The following is a 24,682-nucleotide window of genomic DNA, read 5'->3' on the forward strand; positions in this document are numbered from 1 at the left end:
TTTGAATAGGGACTGAAATAAAAGGAGAAGTTTAATTCTTCAACACATCATAAAAAGCCAGGCAGGTCACCAGAAATCCAGGCTCTTTCTATCTTGTTGGTGCTGCCATCCTTAGGGTTTTGCTCCCATCCTCATGTTCCAAAATGATTTATCATCCATTCTAGCTAGTTAGAAGAGGGTAAGAAGAAAGAAAGGCACAACTCTGAGGTTACATGTAATGCTTCTGCTCCCATCTCTTTGACTAGAAGTTTCTTGTGGAGCAGTGCCTACTGGGGAAAGAGGGTCTTGGAAATATTGTCCTACCTTTGGATTTCCATGTGCCCAACTAAAAGTTAGGGTTCTCTTATCTTAAATCAGTGGTTAGTAAACTACAGCCCATTGGCCAAATCTGCCCTGCCCCCTGTTTTTATATAACGCATAGGCTAAAAATTGTTTCTACAGTTTTAAATAGTTGAAAAAATTTTAAAAGAATGTTTGTGACATGTGAAAATTATATAAAATTCAAATTTTAATGGTCATAAATAAAGTTTTATTGAACATAGCCATGCTTATTCATTTACATAATACCTATGGCTGCTTTCATGCTACAATGGCAGAATTGAGTAGCTGTGACAGAAAGCATATGACCCACAAAGCTTAAAATATGTATTTACTAGCTAGCCCTTTATAGAAGTAGTTTGCCAACTCATGCCTTAGAGGAAGGACTGAATATGTTTTGTAGAATAACAGACTCTGCCACAGTCTCCAGGATGGAGATCACAGATTTTTATGTGTCCCTTTGTATTTAAGTGTACCAGTTTCTTATTAACATAGTGTATTACTCTGTTGTGCTGCCATAACAAAATACCACAGACTAGGTGGCTTAAACAACAGAAATTTATTTTCTCACAGTTCTGGAGGCTGGAAGTCCAAGATCAAGGTGCCAGCAGGGTTGATTTCTGGTGAGACCTCTCTCCTCAGCTTGCAGGATAGCACTTTCTCTCCGTCTTTGCACAACCTTTCCTCTATACCCACAAGTGGAGAGAGCACGCTCTCCGGTCCCTCTTCCTCTTCTTATAAGGACACCAGGTCTCTTAGATTAGGGTCCCCCACTCTTATGACCTCATTTAACTTTAATTACCTCTTTAAAGGACCTGTCTCCAAATACAGTCATATTGGGGTTTAGGATTTCCGCCTGTAAATTTGGGAGCAGACATTTCAGTCTGTGACACATAACAACTTGGGGTAGCCTTTTATTTTCCAGTGAAAATTTAAAATATGATGATGATCAAATGTTGTTTCGACTATAGGAAAAAGGAGACAAAATGGATTTAAAGAATTTACAAGGCAAGAAGAGATCAACTGTGTAACAAGAGAGTCTTTCACTGCTGATGAGGAAGAAGCTTTCAAACAGGAACACCAACGAAAAGAGAAAGAACTCTTAGAAAAAATCCAAAGTGCCATAGCATGTACCAATATCTTTCCCTTGGGCCGTGACCGCATGTATAGGCGATACTGGATTTTCCCTTCTATTCCTGGATTGTTTATTGAAGAGGATTATTCTGGTCTCACTGAAGACATGCTGTTGCCTAGACCTTCATCATTTCAGAATAATGTACAGTCTCAAAATCCTCAGATATCTATGAAAATTGGGGAGTCTTTGATGTCTGAATCTACCTCCAACATTGACCAAGGTCCATGTGATGATTCTGTGCAGCTGCCAAAACCAGTGCATAAGCCAAATCGGTGGTGCTTTTACAGCTCTTGTGAACAGCTAGACCAGCTTATCGAAGCTCTTAATTCTAGAGGACATAGAGAAAGTGCCTTAAAAGAAACTTTGTTGCAAGAGAAAAGCAGAATATGTGCACAGCTAGCCCAATTTTCTGAAGAGAAATTTCATTTTTCAGGTAAATTTTCAATGAAAACTCTTGTCTTTATTTTTCTCTCCCCATAAGCTCTGGTTCAGGTTAAACATTTTTCAAACTATTAGAACTATATTTAAAACATCTTATCTTTCATTTGGACCATGTTCTCAGTTTGAAAGAGAAAGTTTGCCACTTAGAGAAAGAAGGTTCTCTAAATACCACTGAGTTCCATTTGTATTATGAGGAACACATCTAGCTGTGTGAGAAGATACATAGTCTTCCTGATCTCATTCCTTTATCAGTAGACCCTGAACACCCAAGGCACTAAGGTTACCATCAGTTTTAGAGATCTAACAGTGAGGAGGGGCACTCACTAAGTGTTTTGGTTGAGAGTCGGGGGCAGGTTTCATTAGTGATCACTTCTTTGGAGATTGGCTGCAAGGGCAGATCAGGAAGCAACATTTCCTATTTGATGGCTGCTCCATTGATGACAGACAAGAGAAAGCAATAAGGTGTTTTTAGGTGTAAGTTTTTATATTACTGAGGTTCTCTAGGTAAAGAACTTAAATGTAGAGGCACATTGCCATGATTACTTTACTTCTCTTCAGGATTAAAAACTGTGGATCACAATTCTTTTTGTAGCAGCTTTATTGAGATTTAATTAATACGCCGTACAATTCACCCATTAAAAATGTACAATTCAGTGGTTTTAGTATATTCACAGATATGTGCAACCATCACAGTCAATTTTAGAACATTTCCATCACCTCATAAAAAAACACCATACCCTTTTGCTGCCACCCCCCATAGACCTAAGCAACCACAAATCTATTTTCTGTGTACGTTTGAACATTTTATATGAAGGCTATCATATAATATATGGTCTTTTGTGACTGACTTCTTTCACTTAGCATATGTTTCCAAGATTCATCTAAGTTGTATGTATCAGTGCTTCATTCCTTTTTGTGGCCAAATAATGTTCCATTGTATACCACATTTTATTTATCTACATGTTAGTTGATGGACATTTCATTTCCGCCTTTTGGCTATTAAGAATAATGCTGCTATAAATATTTGCATACAAGTTTTTGTGTTGACATATGTTCATTTCTCTTGAGTATATACCTAAGAGTGAAATTACTGGCTCATATAGTAATTCTGTTTAAATTAGAGGAACTGACAGACTGTTTCCTGAAGTGGCTATACCATTTTATATTCCTGCCAACAGTATATGAAAGTTAAGATTTCTCCATGTCCTTGCCAACACTTGTTATCTGACTTTTTGATTCTAGCCATCCTAGAGGTGTGAAGTGGTATCTCATTGTGGTTTTGACATTCATTTCCTGAATGACTAATGTTGAGCATTTTTTTCATGGTCATCTCTGCCATTTGTATGTCTTCCTTAAAGAAAGGTCTTTTCACACAGAATGCACTGCCCTAAAGACCTCTCCTCTCCATCCAAAACTTCCCTTTTCTTCTAATAAACTCCTTTTCTAAAGAGATGAGATCAGTCATGTGGTCCTACACCCAAAGAGAAACAGCCCATTCTAGAGGTGAGGGGATAAAAATTCCCAAGTCCTGGCCAGTCAACGCCTTTTAAGCATTTTCAGCCTTGCCTCTGCTCAGGGCCACTCCAAACTCTTTGGAATGTACTTTCTCTCCTAATAATGACTCCCAGGCCCTGGCCCTGGCCCTGGGGCCCCTTGGGCCTTTTGAGCTTCCTTTGCTCAGCCCGCTCCAAACTCTTTGGAGTGTACATTCTTTTCTAATAATGGCCTTTGAGCCATTCTCACTTTTTCTCCCACTTCTGCTTCTTTGAAATATATTTTTACTTCTAATAAACTCCTTTTCTGCAACTTTAAAAAAAAAAGTCTATTCAGATCATTTGCCCGTTTTTTAGATTGGAGTATTTGTCTTTTTATTGAGTTGTAAGAGTTCTTTATATATTCTAGATACAAGTCTCTTATCAGATATATGATGTGCAAACATTTTCACCTCACCCCCCCTTTTTAATTGCACTTGAGAATTACCTAAGTGTTTTTATATCCATTATCTCACAATCATTACAGTCACATTGGGTAATTGTATTTTTTTAATAAGGAAATAATAAAGGTATTGGATAACTATTTCAGACAAACTTCAAACTGATAGCAAACCTACATATAGTCGGGGAAGATCTTCCAATGCATATGACACATCTCAGATGTCTGCAGAAAGGCAGCTTGAATTGAGGCTGAGAGATTTTCTTTTGGATATTGAAGACAGAATCTACCAAGGAACATTAGGCGCAATCAAGGTTTGTACCTGTTCCCATTTTTAGTTTACCTAATTACCAGAATTTGGGTCATATTTGTTCATTTATTAGATATAGGCAAGGCATGTGTGTTTTGAATAAATACCAGGGAATGATATTTTTTATAAAAACTGTTTTATTCCCATCAAAATGTTTACCTATGGAAATAAATCTTTCTTAAATATACTATATGACTGTTTTCCTAAACAGAATTTAATGAACGTAATTGACCTTTATAATATTAATTTCTAGTATTTTTTTAAATATCTGTTTTATGGTATTTTCCTCCGAGATATTGAAATGTGTAAGGATATTTTCTTCTTCCTTGACTAGCTCCTGCCTGCTCTGCTGAGCCTGGTTTGTTTATTGGTTTCTTTGTTACCTTTTTAAAATCTGTAAGTAATTCATGCTTGATATATGTGTTCTGTTCATTCCTTTGCTATCATCTGTCACTTTTTTTGCTACTATCAAGTGACCAATCTTAGAATTGTATATAACTTCCCTACATAGAGAATACGGTACTATTCCATCTATGAATGATATGATTCCGTTTTGACCACTTAGCAATCTTATTTTTAGATCCCTTTTTGATTCACAATCTGTTCTAGAATATTCATGAATTTTTCATACGTACATTAAACCTCATACTTCTTAGGAACAACATATGCCATTTTTCAGGGTTACTAAATTTGGGTTTTGTTACAGGTTGCAGATCGACACATCTGGAGATCAGCATTAGAAAATGGACGATATGAACTTTTAAGTGAAGAAAACAAGGAAAATGGGATAATTAAAACTGTGAATGAAAATATGGAAGAGGTGGAAATTGATGAGCAAGCAAAGGTCATAATAAAAGACAGGTATAAAATGGGTTTTTTTAAGGAACCATCACTTTCCCCTGCCACTCTAATTATAAATTTTTCTGATGTAAATGTTTCTTTTCTTCAAAAAATTGTTTTAAAATCTTATCATGAGGACTTTAATACTTATAGCCACTGAGATGATATTTTTGCTAAACCTCAGGCTCTTTGTTAGTCCATTTTGTACTAATGAAGCCAAAGGCAACTTGTTAGGATAATGGTAATTTCTCAAGTTTTAAAAAAAAGCCTTTGAAAACTTAAGGTTTTATTAATTTCAGAAAGTAACTTTATACTATTTATTTTACTTTTCTGTAGGAAAACTTAATAAATTGTGGTAGACTTAAACATTATTTGAACTAATAATCAGAACCTATATCTATATCTATAGATAATGTTTTTACCTTTTTTTTTTTAATTGGGGAATTGAGGGGATAGGAACAGAGAAGTTGCTGTCGTTTTTGTTCTTCAGTCTAGTTGTGGAGGACATTGCTTCACTGGCCCAAGTTGGCACCATCATTGCGCTCTTCCCAGATGAGACAGATCAGTCGCCGGCTTCTGGACGGCCGCTCACTGCGGCTGCTGGCCGCTCACCGCTGGCTGCTGGCTATATACGGTAGCCCATGGCAACCCACTGCCGCAGGGGTTACAGCCTGCATCGTCGCCGTCGACTCCCGGCAGCCCAGCTCCAGGTTGAGCTGTTGTTCAGCATCTTAGCTGTAGAGGGCAGTGTCACTGGCCCTCATATGTGGGATCCAAACCAGGGCCCTCTGGCGTCCCAAGCCAGTTCGTAACCATTGCGCCGCTCGGCCGGCCACAATGTTTTTACCTTTTTGGAGTTATTCTGGATAATATCTGCCCTTAAGGAGTTTATTGTCTAGAAGGAAATGGTGGAGAGACATTAAGCTAGCAATTATAGAACACGGTGAGATTTCTGGTAGAAGTAAATACCCAGTGCAAGTGTAGTACATACTATGTCATGGTAGAACATGGAAGACAGCAAAGGAAATGCTAGAGGAAGTGACTCCGAACCTGAGACCTAAATGTGGGAAAGACATGATACTGGGAGGGAAGCGTACCAAAGGCTTTGAGTGAATGGGTTTGTACTTTTAAATTGCCATTTCAGCTGCTGCATGGAGATTTATTGCCATGGTAGTAAGATTGGAGACTAAGGAACTAGTTAGAAGGCAGCTATAAGTGTCCTACCCAGTAAAAGTAGAAGCAAGAGCAACAGACATAAGCTGCCTGAGATATTTATCCTTTGAGGCCCATCATTGTCACCTCACTAAAACCTTTTTTCTATGCCTTGTCTCATCCACCTTCCCACCTCCAAATATTTGCTCTTCTAACCTCCTTAAATAACTCGATATTCAGTTTAGCTTTTGTCATGTATTTATCTGCCTTTCCTACTATCTTATGAGAGCTCCTTGTATTTGAGGAAACTATTTCTTATACAGGTATAAGTAAGCATTTGGATGAATGAGTGGACTCAAGTTTCACCTAGTAGTGTTTTTAAGTACCCAAATTCTTTCGTTGTTTTAATTGTAGACTTTTGGGCATAAAAACAGAAACTCCAAGTACTGTCTCAACTAATGCAAGTACACCGCAATCAGTGAGCAATGTGGTTCATTATCTGGCAATGGCACTTTTTCAAATAGAGCAGGGCATTGAGCGGCGTTTTCTCAAAGCTCCACTTGGTAAGTATCTGTTTTTAATTCAAAATATTAGTTATGTTTTAGATGATTTTGAAATAGAGCTTTATTGGCTGACATAATGAAGTTGATTGATTTGAAAAACTTAAGATTGTATTTTCATTTTAATATATGAGTTCTTTCAGGTGAGATTTATTTTTTAAATAATACTTAAATACTGTTTTAAAATTTTATTTTAGATATCCAGTCATTTTAATAGCTGTCTTTTTAACTATTTCTTTCAGTCTCTTCTTTTGTGAAACCTTCATCAAAAGAAAGATTCCCAAAACCTGTGACTAGCCAGACCCTGAATAATCAAAGATTGTACATAAATTTTTTTTGTTGTTATTTAAAACAGAACCCCAAAGAGCTACATAAATGTCCGCCATTAGGGGTATGGTTTGATAATGTGGGTCACTAACTGATCACTGTATGAGTGCTGAATCAGAAATACCAAGTGTTAAAGGCTACAAAGATGAGGAAATGCTCTATCATTTATGGTTAGAATGATAGAAATAATACTATCTGGATCATGTTTCAGCAACTTATGAAATTAATATGCTTGTAGGGACTAATCAAGGAACATAATCATTATGTCTTTAGGAAAATATGTGTTTCAAGTTCTGAATCAATTTTAATGTCATAACTACCTCTGCTTCCTGTGGTCTTTCTCAAATGTTGAATTTATAATTCATCATATCAAAATAATTTATATCTCAATAATAGGGTACTAGAAAAACAATTTTTTATTCTGAAATACACATTTTTTTAAATTAGTTTCAGCTGTACAACATAATGCAATAGTTACACTTTTTACCCATCAAAGTGACAACCCCTCTCCCCCAATCCACCACCCTACTTCCCCCCCAAAATCATACATATCTATTACAATTCCTTTGACTCTACTCCCACACTGTACTTCACATCCCATGTATATATATATATTCCCTTATAGTTGACATACAATATTATACAACATCAGCTTCAGGTGTACAGTGCAGTGATCAAGCCTCTACCCCATCCATAATGTGGTCTCCCTAACAAGACATGTGACCACCTGACACCCTATAAAATATTTACACCATTAAATATTTTTTACGGGGCCAGATGGACTCATGTCTGGTTAGGGAGACCACTTCATAGACAGTATAGAGGCCTGACCACCACACTGTATTTCTGAAGCTGATGTTGAATAATATGGTATGTCAACTATAATTACATATACATATAGTCACAGGATGTGGAGTTGAGTGTGGGAATGGAGTCAATGGAATTGTAATAGATAAGTATGATATCAGTGGTGGGAGGGCAGTGGATGGGGGAAGGGGAGTTGTTACTTTGTGAGGGGTGAAAAGGATAACTATTGCATTGTTCTGTACACCTGAAACATAATAAAAAAAAATATTTACATTATTAATTACATTTCTCAAACTGTCTTTCATATCCCTGTGACAATATTGTAGTTACCTATTTATGCTGTCTAATCCCTTCCCTTTCACCCTCATCCCCACCCCCCTCCCAACTAGCAACCTTCAGTTGTTCCTCTATATCTCTGAGACTATTTCTGTTTACTTTTAGAAAAACAATTTTTTAAAACCATATCTTTTTGGTCTCATATTTAGAAAGCAACTTGAATAGACTAAAATCCTTAAAAAATTATTTGAATATTACCTGTTGAGTAGTAAGAACAAAATTTTATAAATAGATGGTGCTATCAGAGCAATTTTGGAATGTGAATATATTTGTAATGTGTCTATTTTTAATTGAAGAGCTTCTGGCCTGTATCTCATTGTTCTAATAAGACTATTCATATGTTTTTATAAATTGATAATTCCACCATGAGCTTGATAACTCACTTTTCACATTGAAAGTAGCATTTGTAAGAAATAAAATACACATGATAGCAGCTCACAAAGATATCAGAGTTTGTATTTACTATATAACTCTTATTTCCCAGTCTTCAATATTTCTCAGTATTTCCTGTGTCTAAATCAGGTTACATGTACAAGGCATCTCTCTGTGTTATTTCTTACAACCACATGTTGAATCTGCAATTATTTCAATTAAAATTTCAATTAAAAGTTATGTGTAAATCATAATAGCTCTTATAAATGTAAGATATTACTAGTACACATTAATCCTGTGATTTCAAAAAGGGTAAGGGATAAAACAGTTCATTGTTTCACTTCTGAAATTACCGTCAATTAAAGTTGTTTATAAGTTAAAAAGGGAAAAAATCAAATTAATTGTTTAGCGTATCTATATTTTCATCAATACATCTTATCATTTAGACAACAGAAAAAACTTAACACTGGGAGATGTTGCAACTTATATCTAGTAGGTTGTATGAGAGCTGAGCGCTGTAGGGTTCTTATGCATTAAACAGCACTATTATATAGAGCAGTGTTAGTTAGAACATGCATTTCATCCTGAAAGATATTTTTTAAAACTATTTTAATTTGGATTCTTAAAAAATAAGTAAAATAGGAAAGGGCTAACTTACTTTGGTAGTATATATTGGTCAAAGTCAGTTGTTGATCATTTATAATATGGGTGTTACCATCTACCATTGCTGCCCCATAAAAAGTTAATACTGTAACTGATGTCAGTAGCTCTTCATTTTATGTTTAAGTCTTTAAAGGGTCTGTTTTGAACGGGATAGCAGGAGATGGAGGTGCCTCTGGGATTTCTAAAGAGTCTAAATATTTGGAACAAGGTAATCAAGAATATCCTTAACCAGGGAGAGAAAAGAGGGTTCCAACTTTATGAATGTTTGAGTAGAATATAAAAATTTATCATTCTTGATAATTTTTCAACATAGCTAATTAACCTATAGTAAGAATTTTTCCAGTTTAGATTCAGATTACTTCAGTTTCTTGAGGAAGCAAGTAAGAAAAAATTCTATGTTCTACCTTCCCTAGTATGTTCTTTTTATTCTAATGATTAATCACATTGATAAAACTAGGATTTTTTTTAACTTGAGAAAGATAATCATATTTCAATTAATTATTTTAGGTAAGATGTGAAAATTGCTTAGGTTGATAATTTCATCATTTATAAAGTCATGCTTATGGTTAAATCTTTAAACTATGAAAAAATCCTCAAACTAACTTTATCAATTTGAAATTAGGTAACACAGAAATTAATAAAGATCAAAAGAGAGCTAGAGGGCCACCAAGTGGCTCAGTTGGTTAAGAGTTGGCTTGGGACGCCAGCTTTGAGCAGCAGGGCCGCTGGTTCGGATCCCACATGAGGGCCAGTGACGCTGCACCCTCTACAGCTAAGATGGTGAACAACAGCTCGACCTGGAGCTGGGCTGTTGTGAGTCGCCAGCGATGGTGTGGGCTGCAGTGGGGCTGCAGTGGGCTGCCATGAGCTACCGTGAGTGACTGGCAGCCAGCATGAGCGGCCGGCAGCCACAAGAGCTTCCATGAGCCGCCATGAGCGGCCGTCCACCAGCTGGCAACCGACTGCCTCAGCCGGGAAGAGCGAAATGATCACAATACCAACATAGGCCAGTGAAGCGACATCCTCCACAACTAGACTAAAGAACAAAAGGACAGCAACTTGTCCGTTCCCCTTCCCCAATTCCCTAGTGCTGTTCCCCTCCACCAATTCCCCAATAAAATCTTAGAAAAAAAAAGAACAAGAGAAAGAGAAAGGAAGATCAATTTAGTGTGAGCGATGGTAAATTCTTAACTTTTTAAAGACCTGTCTTTAAAGAATTATAATTTTAATTTCTAGATTGCTGAGTACTGGTTTACATATTTAGCTTTTGAAGGAAAGCCTTGGATTTGATATTTTGGAAGGGAATAGTTTTTTGGGCAAGCTTATAAAACAATATCATCTTCCTAACATTTTCCTTTTTAAATTTCACACCTCAGCTAATCACACTCTTTTAAATCGGTATGTAAAAAGTTAACATTGGTGAATTTTAGTATACATAGATATTAGTGAAAAGAATAAACAGCTATGGAATGCATGTTTACTTATTTTGCATATAGTCTTATTCATAGTATTTTTTTTTCTTTTACTAGCATAGGGAGAATTACAGGGTAGGCATTTTTATTGTTTTAGCTCCTAGAGAAGCCTACATGGCATGGTCACATGGGTTACTGTACACTGACAGTTAACAGTATGAAATCTCCCAATGTAACATTTGATCATATGACTCTACCAATAGTAAAATGCTTTCATTTAGTAATTTCTTGAGGAATTTCTCTGTGCTAGCAGATAATGGAAAATAAAAGAGAAACGAGACATTTCTGCCTGTGAAAGTTGTATAATCTGAAGAAGCAAGGTTTAAAAAAAATGGACTCAATTGTGTATACTGTTTTTTATCCTTATTTAAATACTATATGAAAATAGAAAAATGTGGACATCAATTTATATTTTATATTTAGAATATTTTAAAATGGGTAGTAGATGGGATAAAACTTGAACCTTGAGCTACCACCGTTTAATTTCTTAAAGCACCTCTTTGATCAAAATCCATAGTGTTTCACCAACCTTTGAGTTAAAAATCATTCAAACTGACCTTCGAGGTTCCAAAGGTTCTCCATAATTTATCTTTTTCTTCCCCTCTTCCACATTGGGCTCTGCAATGTTTTTTCTTGCCATTGCCAGTAAGAATGCCCTCTGATTTATCCAGAAAGATTTCTTCAAGATCTTTGAACTAGCTGCTCTTACTCTCTCCTTCCTTGGAGGTCCCCACTCAGGCCAGAACTTTTCGTGAAACCTTTTATCAAAAACCAAGATAAATAGAAAGCACTAAATGAGAAGGGTAGACATAAATCAAATGGACTGTATTATTGCATTTATTTCCCACTTTGCTCATATTTCTCTTTAGCTTTGTCCGAGGAGCCATTTGACCTATCCATTTTTTTCTCTCTCCCATTGAGTAATTAACCTGTATTATTTTCAGAAATTCAAATGCTTTTTCAAACTTCTTATTTACTCATGTTTTCAAACATTTATTTCTTAAAACATATTAAACATAGTTATTTTATATTCTGTGTCTAATTCTAATACCTCAAGTCTTTATGGGTCAGATTCTGCTGGCTCTTGCTTATAGTGTTTTGTTTCCACATGTGCCTTGTTGGGTTTGACTATCAGCTTATTCCTCAGAACTTGGCCTATGGATATTTCTTCAGGGAGAATTTGGAATGATTTGTACTTAAGTCTGCCATTTACCTGAGGTCACTACCAACCCTGGACCACTTTAAAATCTTAGCTTGTGGCTTTTCAGATTTTAAATCTGTTAATGACTTTGCTTATAGTTACATATTCTTACAGTATCTTTATTTCCCTATTCTACCCAACACCAAAGTCTAGGTGAGCAGATTTCCTTGCTACCTCTTTATTTCTTCATGGTACCCTTTCCACCTTGAAAGTGTAGCCTTTTGGTGTCCTAGCTCTTTAGAGGGGACTCACTATATTGGGCAGGCCCTATGTTTCACGTCCTATCTCTCTTACCCTGCCCAGTAGTCAAACGGGAGCTCAAGACCCACCAGTGTTTAGCAGATGTGTTGCTTTATGACTTCAGCTTACTGTGTGTATCTTCACCCTCCTGGCTATATTAAAAAAAAATTTTAAGGTAGGGACTTGTGTCATATCTTCTAAAGTGCTGCATATTGGAGGAACAGTATAATGCAAGAATAATGATAACAATAATAGCATTTACTCTGTGACATTCAGTTTGCCTGTCTTATGTGTATTATCTCATTTAATCTTCCCAACAGCCCTCAGAAGTAGATACTACCCACGTTACTGTTGAAGAACCTAAGGCATAGGGGGCTTAGGTAACTCACCCAAGCTCACATAGGGAGCTAGTACTCACCTCAAATCAAGGCAGACTGACTCTGCAGCCCACATTCTCTTGAACATTATGCTACTGCCCAAGAGGTTTTATTTGAGGATAATAATAGGAAAGATGGCATGATAGGACCAAACTAGGTATGGGGTCTTTTATTTACCGCAATTTTAAAAATAATACTTTCTTAGAGATAGAAGACACTATAGTGGACATTATACATAATTGATATTTTTTAAAAACAGCTATATTGAGGTATAATTTACATATATAAAATTCACCCTTTTAAAGTGTACAGTTCAGTGGTTTTTAGTATATTCACAGTTGTACAGCTATCCATTACTAACTTCAGAACAATTTAATCAGCCCCAAAAGAAACCTCATATATGATTGATATTTTACTGAGAGAGCAGTCTTTCATCTGAAAATGAGGAAGTAACATTCTCGACTCAAATGAATAGTAGCTGACGTGTAACCATATTTAGCCAGTTTTCTAAATTAGATCAAGATTTGATACAAAGATTAGATTGAGAACACATTGCCTAAGTTATTTTTTTCTCTTTTAACTATTGAAATCCCCAAGCATTTGATTTACAGATGTAAGTAATTCCTTATGTCATAAACAAGCTGTGGCTCAGCAAATATTTTCTTTAACATGAGCTTTTTGCTTTTAATATCAGCATGGTCTTTTTGTTAAGTATTATAAGAGAAGAACTGTAAAATCTATACTGCTTAATCTACCAAGAAAATAGTTCTAGGGGATGTCTAGGGTTTGCCTAGAAACTTTAATCACTTTCCCTTTTCATTTAAGATGCCAGCGACAGTGGGCGTTCTTATAAAACAGTCCTGGACCGTTGGAGAGAGTCTCTTCTTTCTTCTGCTAGTCTATCCCAAGTCTTTCTTCATCTCTCCACCTTGGATCGTAGTGTGATATGGTCTAAATCTATACTGAATGCTCGTTGTAAAATCTGCCGAAAGAAGGGTGATGCTGAAAACATGGTACTTTGTGATTGCTGTGATCGGGGTCATCATACCTACTGTGTTCGACCAAAGCTCAAGGTACTTTTTTCTTTTTCTACTTCTCAGATTAGAATTGAGACATTGAGATTTTAAGTGAACGATGATTAATAATCATTTATATGATTTGTCAGACTGTGCCTGAAGGAGATTGGTTTTGTCCAGAGTGTCGGCCAAAGCAGCGTTCTAGAAGACTCTCCTCTAGACAGAGACCATCCTTGGAAAGTGATGAAGAGATGGAAGACAGTATGGAAAGTGAGGATGATGAAGTTGATGATGATGATGAAGAGGGTCAAAGTGAGGAGGAAGAGTATGAGATAGAACAAGATGAAGATGACTCTCAAGAAGAAGAAGAAGTCATGTAAGTCCTAACATAATAAATGAGAGTTTGTGAGTCTTAACTAGACAATCTCTTAACAATTCAAACACAAATGGAGTGGTTGGAGTCCATAAGTTTTTCAAAGTAGTATATAACATAGCAGCCTGAAGTTATTCTTGCTCTATGTATTATAAACATTTCAAGTTTTCCAGATCATAAAATCAAGTGTGAGTTCAACTTTGGACAGGAATGCCAGTTCAAACCCACAGCAAGGTTGATTTTACTTAATTTTATGCCTAAAGAAGCAAATAAACAGCCCAGAGGGTATTCATGAGATAAACATGGATGCAACTTCCCAATGCCTCTCTTACTTTCTAAAGGAGTTATACCCAAATTTTGGTGATCTTGGCAGTCTACAGAGAAAAAAAAAAAAAAAATATATATATATATATATATATTATATATATACACACACACACACGTACATACATACATGTATGTCAGGAAGCACATTATATTTTTATACTCCTACCACATCAGCACTTAGAAACAACTTCTATACTACCATAAAATCAAGTATTCTGCAACTTACTAAGCTATGTCACCCAGGCCTAACCAGTGGGATTAGGGCCTGGTTATTCCTGCTGTAGCAGTGCTGGGGCAATCTCCCCATATTTGTCCCTAAGACCTCCCCCTCTTTTTAACATTTGAACCCTATTCATGTGGAATCAGGGAAGTGAATGTGAAGCAAGGGCAATGTAGAACTGACAAAGTACAAAAAGGCCACAGTCTGAAGAGGGGAAGTAGAGAGAGCCACCCCATCAATTTTGAATAGGTTGTTTTTTAATATCTCTAACTAGCAGGAGCCATATTCCCTGTAGCTTATAAGGGCACTATTGTGTTAAGCATAAAGATGATAAAGAACTTGGAAAATTCTTGGAAATATTTTAGGTAAACTGGAAGTTCAGTTATGTGGGGAGATGGATAAAAGGAGGCTTAGTGAGGTTGTTTCATCCTTGTCTACAACTTAAAGGCAATTAAAAGATTGAGTCTAGTTTTGTATTTTATAGTAAGAATCAGAAGATGGCAGAGAGAGTCTTGGCTTGGTATTCAGGAACCACAGGTTTAAGGCAGCCACTGGCTGAAACTGAAGGTTACCTCGGTATCAGTGATAATGAAAAGTGACAGTCTCTTGTAGCATAAGGAGACAGAAGATTTGCATTTTAATATTAATTCATCATTCTTTTAAGTTTTCAACATGGTTAAGTCTCTTTATTGGTTTTGTAGATTTTGTGGTTTATCACAATTTAGGATTTGATTTTCATGATGATGTCCTGGAGCTACCAAAAAGATAATAAATATTCTCTTTGCATTACAACAAAATATATGAAAGCACATTTTAGATTTCCATGAAAAATTTGTTAGCTGTAAGTTTCAAGAATTGAGTATAGAGTATGTCTCAGTAATATAGAATAATAATATATGTAGAACTCATTGGCTGAATATGAGAACAAGGGGAGTAGAAGTAATCATGTATTCATCATTGCTCTGGACAATAATTGTGTTTTCTAACAATATTTATAGCCCACCAAAACGAGGAAGACCACAAGTTAGATTATCAATTAAAACAAGAGCAAGACTCAACTCTTCTTTCTCAAGTCGTGGCCAACGACAAGACTCTGGAAGATATACTTCAAGGAGTCAGCAGAGTACACCCAAAACAACTGTCTCTTCAAGAACTACTGGTAGAAGCCTAAGAAAGATAAAATCTGCTCCTCCTACAGAAACAAAATCTTTAAGAATTGCCAGTCGCTCTACTCGCCAGAGTCCTGGCCCACTGCAAGCAGATGTGTTTGTGGAACTACTTAGTCCTCGTAGAAAAGGCAGAGGCAGGAAAAGTGCTAATAATACACCAGAAAATAGTCCCAACCTCCCTAACTACAGAGTCATTGCCACAAAGTCAAGTGAGCAGTCAAGATCTCCAAATGTTGCGTCAAAACTTTCTCTCCAAGATAGTGAATCCAAGAGAAGAGGCAGGAAAAGACAATCTACAGGTATGAAGCAGTCTAATTTAAACTATTCTTACCTAAGGAAATTGAATAATTTGGTGCAAAGATTGAATGTTGAGATACTTCGGAGCTGGTTGGAAAAACAGTACACCTGAAACATTTTTATCCAAAAACACTCTGCTAAAAAAATATTGTTGTTGTTAACTAAATTTGTGAAATGACTAACCTGGTTAGGAGCAAATGTGTGGATTTACATTTAAGTAGAGAATTTAAACACCTGAATTCATATATGGACTATACTACCCTTTTCTACTAATTCATACACCTTAGATTTTATGAGAAAGCATTTTGCTTTCAGAAAATTCTCCATCTAAAATTAAGATTTATAAGAATAATCTTTTACTTCATCATTGAGAATTTTCTATTAGGCAAGATAATTTATAAAGAGACGTAGTTTCCAGATCTGAAAAGAGAACTTTCCTAAGGATGTGTTTCAGGAAATACTAGAGAATTGCTTACTTTTATTTTACTGTAGTTGAAAATATTTTAATAAAATGGAGTAAAAAGCCCACCAACTTTGTGTTCTAGAATTTTCTTTTGTGTTACACTCTTTTTATAATCTATTCCCAATGAATGTTTAATTCGATTGGAAATTTTTAAGATCAAAAAGGAAATAATATTGGGTCCAGATTTTCATATTTCAGAATGTTCGTTTAACATCTCACTGGTATAATGTCAATTTTGTTTGAATTTAGTTTGTATTTATATGCCCTATTTAGTCTGTAGAGATCAAATATTTTGCTTTATCATCACCTAAAATTAATTATTTATTCAGAATCATCTCCTATGACACTGAATCGAAGGAGTTCAGGCCGACAGGGAGGAGTTCATGAATTGTCTGCTTTTGAACAACTTGTTGTAGAATTGGTACGGCATGATGACAGCTGGCCTTTTTTGAAACTCGTTTCGAAAATCCAGGTAATATTACTAGACTTTATAAAATGTATTCATGTATATTATTTGATTTAGTCTGCATGGCAATTTTGAGATAGTCCAAACACCTGTTAGTCACTTTGTACTTTAAAAAAAAAAAAAAAAACACTTGGAAAGTTGGTTCCTATATTGAAAAAAATGGAGTTAGCAGTCTCCTCGGTCCCTTCTAATCAAGTGACTGATTCTTCTATATGATGACATGTGTTGAAATAACCTCAATGTTTTTATTCTATGTAATGAATATGAATACAGTTGATTCAACTGAGTACCATTATTGGTGTTTCTATTATTGTAAAACAATGGTTCTCAAGCTTCAGCATATACTAGAATCACCTGGATAGCTTGTTAGAACACAGATTACTGGGTCCCACCCGAGAGTTCTTGCTTCACTAGGTCTGGGATGGTGCTGTTGGTGCTGATACAAAGACCACAGTTTGAGAAACATTGATTTAAAAGATGCGTACTCTTAAATAATAGAGATGGCCTAACCCCCTAACTAAGGGCTTAGAGATGGTGCTATAGTTATTTATGCAGTTGACACTTGAACAACACAGGTCCGAACTGCACAGGTCAACTTCTATATGGATTTTTTTCCAATAAATATAGTGGAAAAATTTTTGGAGACTTCTTAACTAACATGAAGCATTCATATCAATACACTAGGCTACCATAAAGCAATCATTAATATCTGTAAATATGAATTTCTTTTTCACATTATCTTTTCATTTTTGATAACTAGTGTTAGTAATACATGTAACTTCCACGGTGTTTTGTATCATATAAGACAATATTGATATAGATACGAACAAACGATTCATCTTATAAACAGATGACAAACTTACATAAACTACAGTATCAGTACAGTGCTGTATATTTTCTCTTATGATTTTTTCTTTTCTCTAGCATACTTTACTATAAGAATACAGTACATAATACATATAACATACAAAATAAATGTTAATTGACTGTTTATGTTATCAGTAAGGTTTCCAGTCAACAGTAGGATATTATTAGTAGTTAAGTTTTGGGGGAGTCGAAAGTTATACACAGATTTTCCACTGCACATGGGTCAGTGCCCCCTAACCATCTAACCATTGTTTGAGGGTCAAGTGTGTGTGTGTGTGTGTGTGTGTGTGTGTGTGTGTGTGTGTGTGTGTGTGTTTGTCAAAATGTGATGTGCTATATCAGCAACAGGACAGTATTATAGTAATATAATAGAAGCTATGTAATGGCCTTTCAGAAGTAGAGAAGAAAAGGAGATTGATATGAGCATTTCAGAAGGAGGGAATATCAGAAATTAGAAAATTTTATTGAACAACTGTTTGGTCTGGTCATTGAAGTAAAATGAAATTTAAACAGTGAGAAACGGAATAAGACGTTTCAGGAATCGGTGATGATAAGTTAAAGATCCAAATACGAGAATATGAGGAACGATGGTTAGTTTGAATGGAGCAGACTAGTTGGACACACCATATAAAGGGTCTCACTTGCCTGTGTTAGGTGAAGGTTTCTGAATGGAAAACTGACATCAGCCAAATTCTACTTTGAGATTTCTAGAGCAAGAATGTAAAGGATTAATTAGCATTGAATAGCATATTATAAAAATTAAATCTCAATTTGGCGCTCATTTTTCCTGAGTAGTTTTTGTGTTGAATTGTTTTGTTACATATATTTTATTCTTTATTACAAATGCAATACTCATTAAAGAAATTTTCATAAATACCTTATGTATCTATAGAATCAGACAGAGCACACAAACAAAACCATAATCTTTTTCTTTTCACAGTAAATTGCAAACATTTTTTATAGTATCAAATAGGCTTCTACAGCATGAAACAACTGAAATGTATTATGTGGTTTTAATGGAATAATAGTATTCAGAGAGTAGTATGCAATTGCTTTTAAATGCAAAATCTTCATGTATTTGACCACTTATTGACCACTTACCCCTTTGATAAACTTTATATAGGAGAGATAATATTTGAATTGTTTTACAGGTCCCAGACTATTATGACATCATCAAAAAGCCCATTGCCTTAAATATAATTCGTGAAAAAGTGAACAAATGTGAATATAAATTAGCATGTAAGTAATTTTTCTCTGATAATTATTTTTTGTTTAGAGGTAAAGGCTGTTTTCCAGATATACAAACGAAAATTATATTTATATACTCATGTACTTTCATTCTAATCTCATTTGTTTTTCTTTCTAGCTGAATTTATTGATGATATTGAGTTAATGTTTTCGAACTGCTTTGAGTACAACCCTCGTAACACAAGTGAAGCAAAAGCTGGAACTAGGCTTCAAGCATTTTTTCATATTCAAGCTCAGAAACTTGGACTGCACATCACACCTGGGAATGTGGATCAAGTTAGCACACCGCCGGCTGCAAAAAAGTCACGAATCTAATTTTGTCCTTCTAAAGGACATATTTGAGGAAAACAAATTGTTCATGAAAATGGAACATTAAATCATGCTATAATGCATACATGTGTATAAAGCAATAACAACTGATTGACCACTTTGAAATGTGGCCTGCACTAGAGTCTCAATTTTAATATTAAGCACTCAGGAGAATGTAGGAAAGATTTCCTTTGCTACAGTTTGTTCAGTATCTAATGAGTTTGATAGATGTATTGGATACAGTACTGGTTTACAGAGGCTTTTGTACATTTTGAGATCATTCATGTGTCCCAATATCTTGGAAAGTATTTTTTCACCTATGGTTTATTTTGTCATTGATGATTTTTCTTAGAAGTGTGGTATTAAGGGAGATTTATCTGCACAGGTAAATCTTCTGTCACAGGTTAGAAAAAGTGTGTATGTCTAAGAATTGTTTAATGAGCACATTCTTTCAACACTACACATGAATGAGTCCAATGTTATATCCTTGAAGTGCTGTACCAGTGCTGGCTGGAGGTATTAAGTCTGAGTTTATTAACTAGATATTTATTTAGCATTCAAAGTAATTTGTGAATTTGTTTTGTATTTATAAAATTTGTACCTGGAAAATGTTCCTTAATTTTTTTAAACATTTTATTGTGTTTTTGTTTTATTTCTTTTAACTTCCTTAATGATCAGTCAATAAAAGGTGTAACACGCCTTTTCCCTGACAGTTCTTCCAGTTTTACAGAACTGTATTATAAGTTTCTATGTACAACTTTTTAAGTGTACAAATAAAATGATACATTTTTTTCAAGTATTCTGAGTTTCTGGAATTTTTACAAATCAGAATAGGACTTCTACACTTGATACATACAGACCATAGGAACAAATGTTTTATTGTACCTGAATCTCTAGACCAGTGATTTGCATCTCTTTTAACCCAAACGCTTGAGGAGTAGGATCCATCCCATCAATAACATGCTATGGAAAATAGGAAGTGATATTTCTTAGGTGTCGAAGATATACAGGGGCCTCAGTTTGTAGGAGCGACTGTTCCTTTTTAGGGTACAAAAGGTAGGTGTCCTTTCTAGGGCTTTCTGGGTTCTCCCATCCTCTATTTTCTCATATAAAATCCTAAACATACTGTATTCTCATTTAACTAGGTTCATGTATTTGGGAAGTTACCCCTCTTTACTTTCATTTCTTTCTCAGATACTTTGAGATGATCAATTCTTTGGAATCTTTGCATGAATATGTTCATATCTATAAATTTTGGTTACATTTGTAATCACTTCATATTCCAATAACCAAATTTCTTAGAAAATTGTACATAGTAGCATTTAAATATTCAGGAAGGAATTCTAAAATATAATTACTTTTTTTTTTTTTAAGATTTTATTGGGGAATCGGGGAAGGGGAACAGACAAGTTGCTGTCCTTTTTTTGTTCTTCAGTCTAGTTGTGGAGGACATTGCTTCACTGGCCCGTGTTGGTATTGTGATCATTGTGCCCTTCCCAGATGAGGCAGATCAGTCGCTGGCCTCTGAACAGCCGCTCATGGTGGCTCTTGGCAGCTCATGCTGGCTGCCGGCCACTCACGGTAGCTTATGGCACCCCACTACAGCATGGGCCGCAGCCTATGCTGTCGCTGGCGACTCACGGCAGCCCAGCTCCAGGTCGAGCTGTTGTTCACCATCTTAGCTGTAGAGGGCAGTATCACTGGCCCTCATGTGGGATCCGAACCGGGGCCCTGCTGCTCAGAGCTGGTGTCCCAAGCCAGCTCTTAACCAATACACCTCTCAGCCAACCCTATAATTACATTTTAAAATTATCTGATTAATATCTTTTATTTTTTAGTGTTAATAACAAGTAACTTTTCTTTTTGTTTTTCTAGACAATAAACACTAAGAAGGAACCATTTCTGCCCGACTACTTATTATTTAGTCTGAAAGTCATTTTTAAAACTTGCAATTTATCTTATATGTTGCCTTTCTTAGACCAAAATAAGACATTGCCTTTTAATCTGCCCAGCCAGATTGTCTTATACACAAAAATCATCATTTATTCCCATACGTATCTTCAGTAATTGAAATTTTATACAGCAACAAGGTTAACACAAGGATTTATGGTAGTGGCTAAGAATGTAAAGTTGACATGACCAGGAAAGCAGTCAGCATTATTCGACTTCTATTTTGTTTTAATGTTTTTCTTCAAGGAGAAAGGACTATGTAATGGAATAAGTAGAACAAAGACATAAAGTCCAAAATAATGAAGGAGACATTTCAGTCAGCTGGGTACCTCTTACTGAGTTCACTCTCTAAATCAAAGTAAATTATATTTCTAAAAGTACTTGATTTGTAATTGCAAGAGAGTGCCAGAAGGGAAAGAAATGAACACATCGTGTTACATGTCAAGCCCATTAATAGAAAAGTTTATAGTTTTTGTACCTAATAACTATGGGAAATGCTTTTTATGTTAGGGCAATTCTGTAAGGTTTTTGTTGTTACTCTCTCCATTTTTCAAATGAGGTTTAGACTCAGATTTTTTTCTTAATGCCCAATATTACAGAGTAAATGACACTAGGCTGTTCCATCTTTCCATTACTAAGGTGCCTCCAAGAAAATGAGAAATATGCAGATTTATTTTTGTGTACAATATAAAAGACAAAAGGGAAAATGTATATGGGAGAATGTATAGGTATGTGTTTTCATGTCAGATAATAGTCTACATCACATTTTTTGGAGCAATATTCCTTGTAAGCACATGATTCTTTTCCTTTTTTGTCTGTAGTTTCTGAAGATCTCTGTTCTCATAATCTTTAGCCATGTGCTCAGAATATGTGCATGAGTACTGAAAAAACTGCTGTCTTCCAAACTTTGAATTTAGTTCCCATGTATATTTGGCTACAGAGCCAATTAATATTGGTGGTAGGGTCTTTAGTACTATCTAAGCATATGCAGAAATGTGTTAGAAGCAGAAATTTAATACCTCTACCAAGGTAGCAGTTCTTACAATATAGTTCATTCTCTCACTTGTTCGCTTTTTTCTCGTGTTAAAATATTAAAATATTTTAGGTTTTTTTCTTGAGAGAATAGGAGGTATGATGAATTTCACATGTGGGTACATTGTTTGATTTCAAAAAAAAAAATGGACCAAGTGCTCAGGTTAATTTTTCTAACACCAGGAAAATTGTGCTTACATATTCCCTATGAGCCTTCAAGGAGCTCACAGTGTTAAGATATCAAAGCAAACCTCTAGATTAGAATAGAGACGCAGGAACATCAGTGTATAAGTAATTTAAAGGTGTTCGAATGACTAGCAACCCTTCAATCTTTCTATTCATTCTTTTCTCAGTAAAACTTTTGTCTTATCTTGGGATCCAGCAACCCTTTCTGTCAAGGAAGTTTGAGAAAATATATTCAGAGTATTGATGAACAAATCTCTAAAATTTAAGGTTGTGATTTAAGCCTTTGATCTAATCAGTATTAGAGGTATATTTAATATTTTTCCCCCCAGTAAAATGAAAAGTTTACTTCTGGTCGTAAAATTGTTCAATGGTCATTGTCCAAAAGATAGAAAACACTAAATATATAAAATAGAAATAAAGTTGGTTTATAATTTTTCAGATAATTTTCTTCAGCAAAAATGGGATCATGGTATACCAATCATATTTTAAGCAGCTTTTTCACTTAGTGTAATACACATAGTATGGATACCTATATTCATTTATGTGCTGTCCAGTATTCCATTGTATCTGGGACTCACCTCATTTGGAACCCTTCTCTCAGATATCCTAATCCTGCATTTATTTAACCAGTTACCTGATAACAATTAGGTTATAAAATATTATTTCCTTGGGATATTTTGGCTAACTATAATTAACTCACGTTAGTAATCATTTTTAAATATATAACAGCTGATCTAATGACCAGAAGAGTGACAAACTAAAAAATGGATAATGGGGCAGTATAGCATTTCTACAGCTAATAGACATTTTTTAATATTTCCCAGCCTTGGCTTCTTGTGGTATTTCCTCTTTTGCCTTATCGCATGCACTTTTTACTGTCTAGTCCCCACAATCCGTTAGGACAGGACTTAGCAAACTTTCTGTGAAGGTCCAGATAGGAAATATTTAAGGCTTTGCCAGCCAGCATCTATGCCATAGCTATTCAGCTCTGCCATTGGAGCACAAAGGCAGCCAGAGACAATACATAAACTAAGGTGTGCCTGTGTTACAGTAAAACATTTTTTCTACACAAAACTTTTATTTACAAAAACAAGTGGTGGGCGGGCTGGCCGAGTGGTGCATTGGTTAATAGAGTTGGCTTGGGAGCGCCAGCTCTGAGCAACAGAACCCCAGTTGGGATCCCACATGAGGGTCAGTGACACTGCCCTCTACAGCTAAGATAGTGAACAACAGCTCGACCTGGGGCTGGGCTGCCCTGAGTTGCCAGCAACTGGGTAGGATGCAGTGGAACTTCAGTGGGCTGCCATAAGCTACCGTGAGTGGCTGGCAGCCGGCATGAGCTGCTGTGAGCCGCTGTGAGCGGCCGTCCAATGGCCAGCGAGCAACTGCCTCACCTGGGAAGAACGCAATGATAATACCAACATGGGCCAGTGAAGCGACATCCTCCACAACTAGACTGAAGAACAAAAGGACAGCAAATTGTCTGTTCCCCTTCCTCGATTCCCCAACGCTGTTTCCCTCCCCCAATTCCCCAATAAAATATATTTTAAAAAAAAGAGAGAACTAGAGCAAGAATATTAAGGATTGACTGGAAACATAAACTATATTATGTACTTGACATCAAAATACCACTTACATTGAGAAGCTTAAACTGAAGAAAGGCTCTTAGTTGATCGTTGATGTCGTCATTCAGTGGGTTTGACTATTTCTGATTTTCTTGAGATTTTTATGATTAATTCTATTAGACAAGGCTCCTATGTCAATATAAATTTCAGCTACCCTCATATTCCGGAGACTAAAATGGAATCTCAATGACTTTGAGAAGCTATCCCACGAAAACAATTTTGCTACAGTACGAGTCCACATATGGGCAACTGGGTAATCAACTTAGTTGTGCTAGATAGCCCTAGCCTTCTAAGTATAGACAAAGAATGAAAAATGTTTTCTCAAGTTAAAGGGAGCCAGACTCATGACCATCCGTCACTTGCTTGGGCAAGTTACTGATAAACTCTGCAGAAAAATAACAAACAGTGTGTCCCTGCATCTTGGCTGTTGGAAATGAGATTCCTTCTCTGATTGATGTTAGCAGAGAGGCTTGTAAAAATGCATTTCCAGCTGATTAGTTCAGAAGGTGTCAATCTCATGCAGTTTTATGACCTGCAGTCTACATGCCAGATGTACATTTGCTTTTTATAAACTAACAAAGATGAATGACTAAATTTGAGTATTCCTCTCTGACAACTGTACCATATATGCCTCCAGAAAGACAAGGTGGG

General features: G+C 35.8%; 1 protein-coding gene and 1 pseudogene across 2 annotated transcripts in view; both read left to right on the forward strand.

The window, feature by feature from the left end:
- BAZ1A (bromodomain adjacent to zinc finger domain 1A) overlaps positions 1-20,034 on the forward strand; it is an 89,808-nt gene extending 69,774 nt beyond the window's left edge. For both annotated transcript variants that reach the window (XM_019644730.1, XM_019644731.1), the window contains 10 exons: positions 1,290-1,886; positions 3,977-4,140; positions 4,843-4,997; positions 6,543-6,691; positions 13,309-13,556; positions 13,649-13,875; positions 15,418-15,887; positions 16,678-16,820; positions 18,833-18,920; positions 19,048-20,034. In XM_019644730.1, the coding sequence (XP_019500275.1) occupies positions 1,290-1,886; positions 3,977-4,140; positions 4,843-4,997; positions 6,543-6,691; positions 13,309-13,556; positions 13,649-13,875; positions 15,418-15,887; positions 16,678-16,820; positions 18,833-18,920; positions 19,048-19,244 (2,438 nt within the window). In that variant the 3' untranslated portion in view covers positions 19,245-20,034. The remainder of the gene's footprint in view (positions 1-1,289; positions 1,887-3,976; positions 4,141-4,842; positions 4,998-6,542; positions 6,692-13,308; positions 13,557-13,648; positions 13,876-15,417; positions 15,888-16,677; positions 16,821-18,832; positions 18,921-19,047) is intronic.
- Positions 20,035-21,894: 1,860 nt separating this feature from the next.
- Positions 21,895-24,682, forward strand: part of LOC109383875 (LETM1 domain-containing protein LETM2, mitochondrial pseudogene) — a 15,113-nt pseudogene continuing 12,325 nt past the window's right edge.

This window comes from Hipposideros armiger, unplaced genomic scaffold (genome assembly GCF_001890085.2).
Source record: "Hipposideros armiger isolate ML-2016 unplaced genomic scaffold, ASM189008v1 scaffold_90, whole genome shotgun sequence".
In the NCBI taxonomy this organism is placed as follows: Eukaryota; Metazoa; Chordata; class Mammalia; order Chiroptera; family Hipposideridae; genus Hipposideros; species Hipposideros armiger.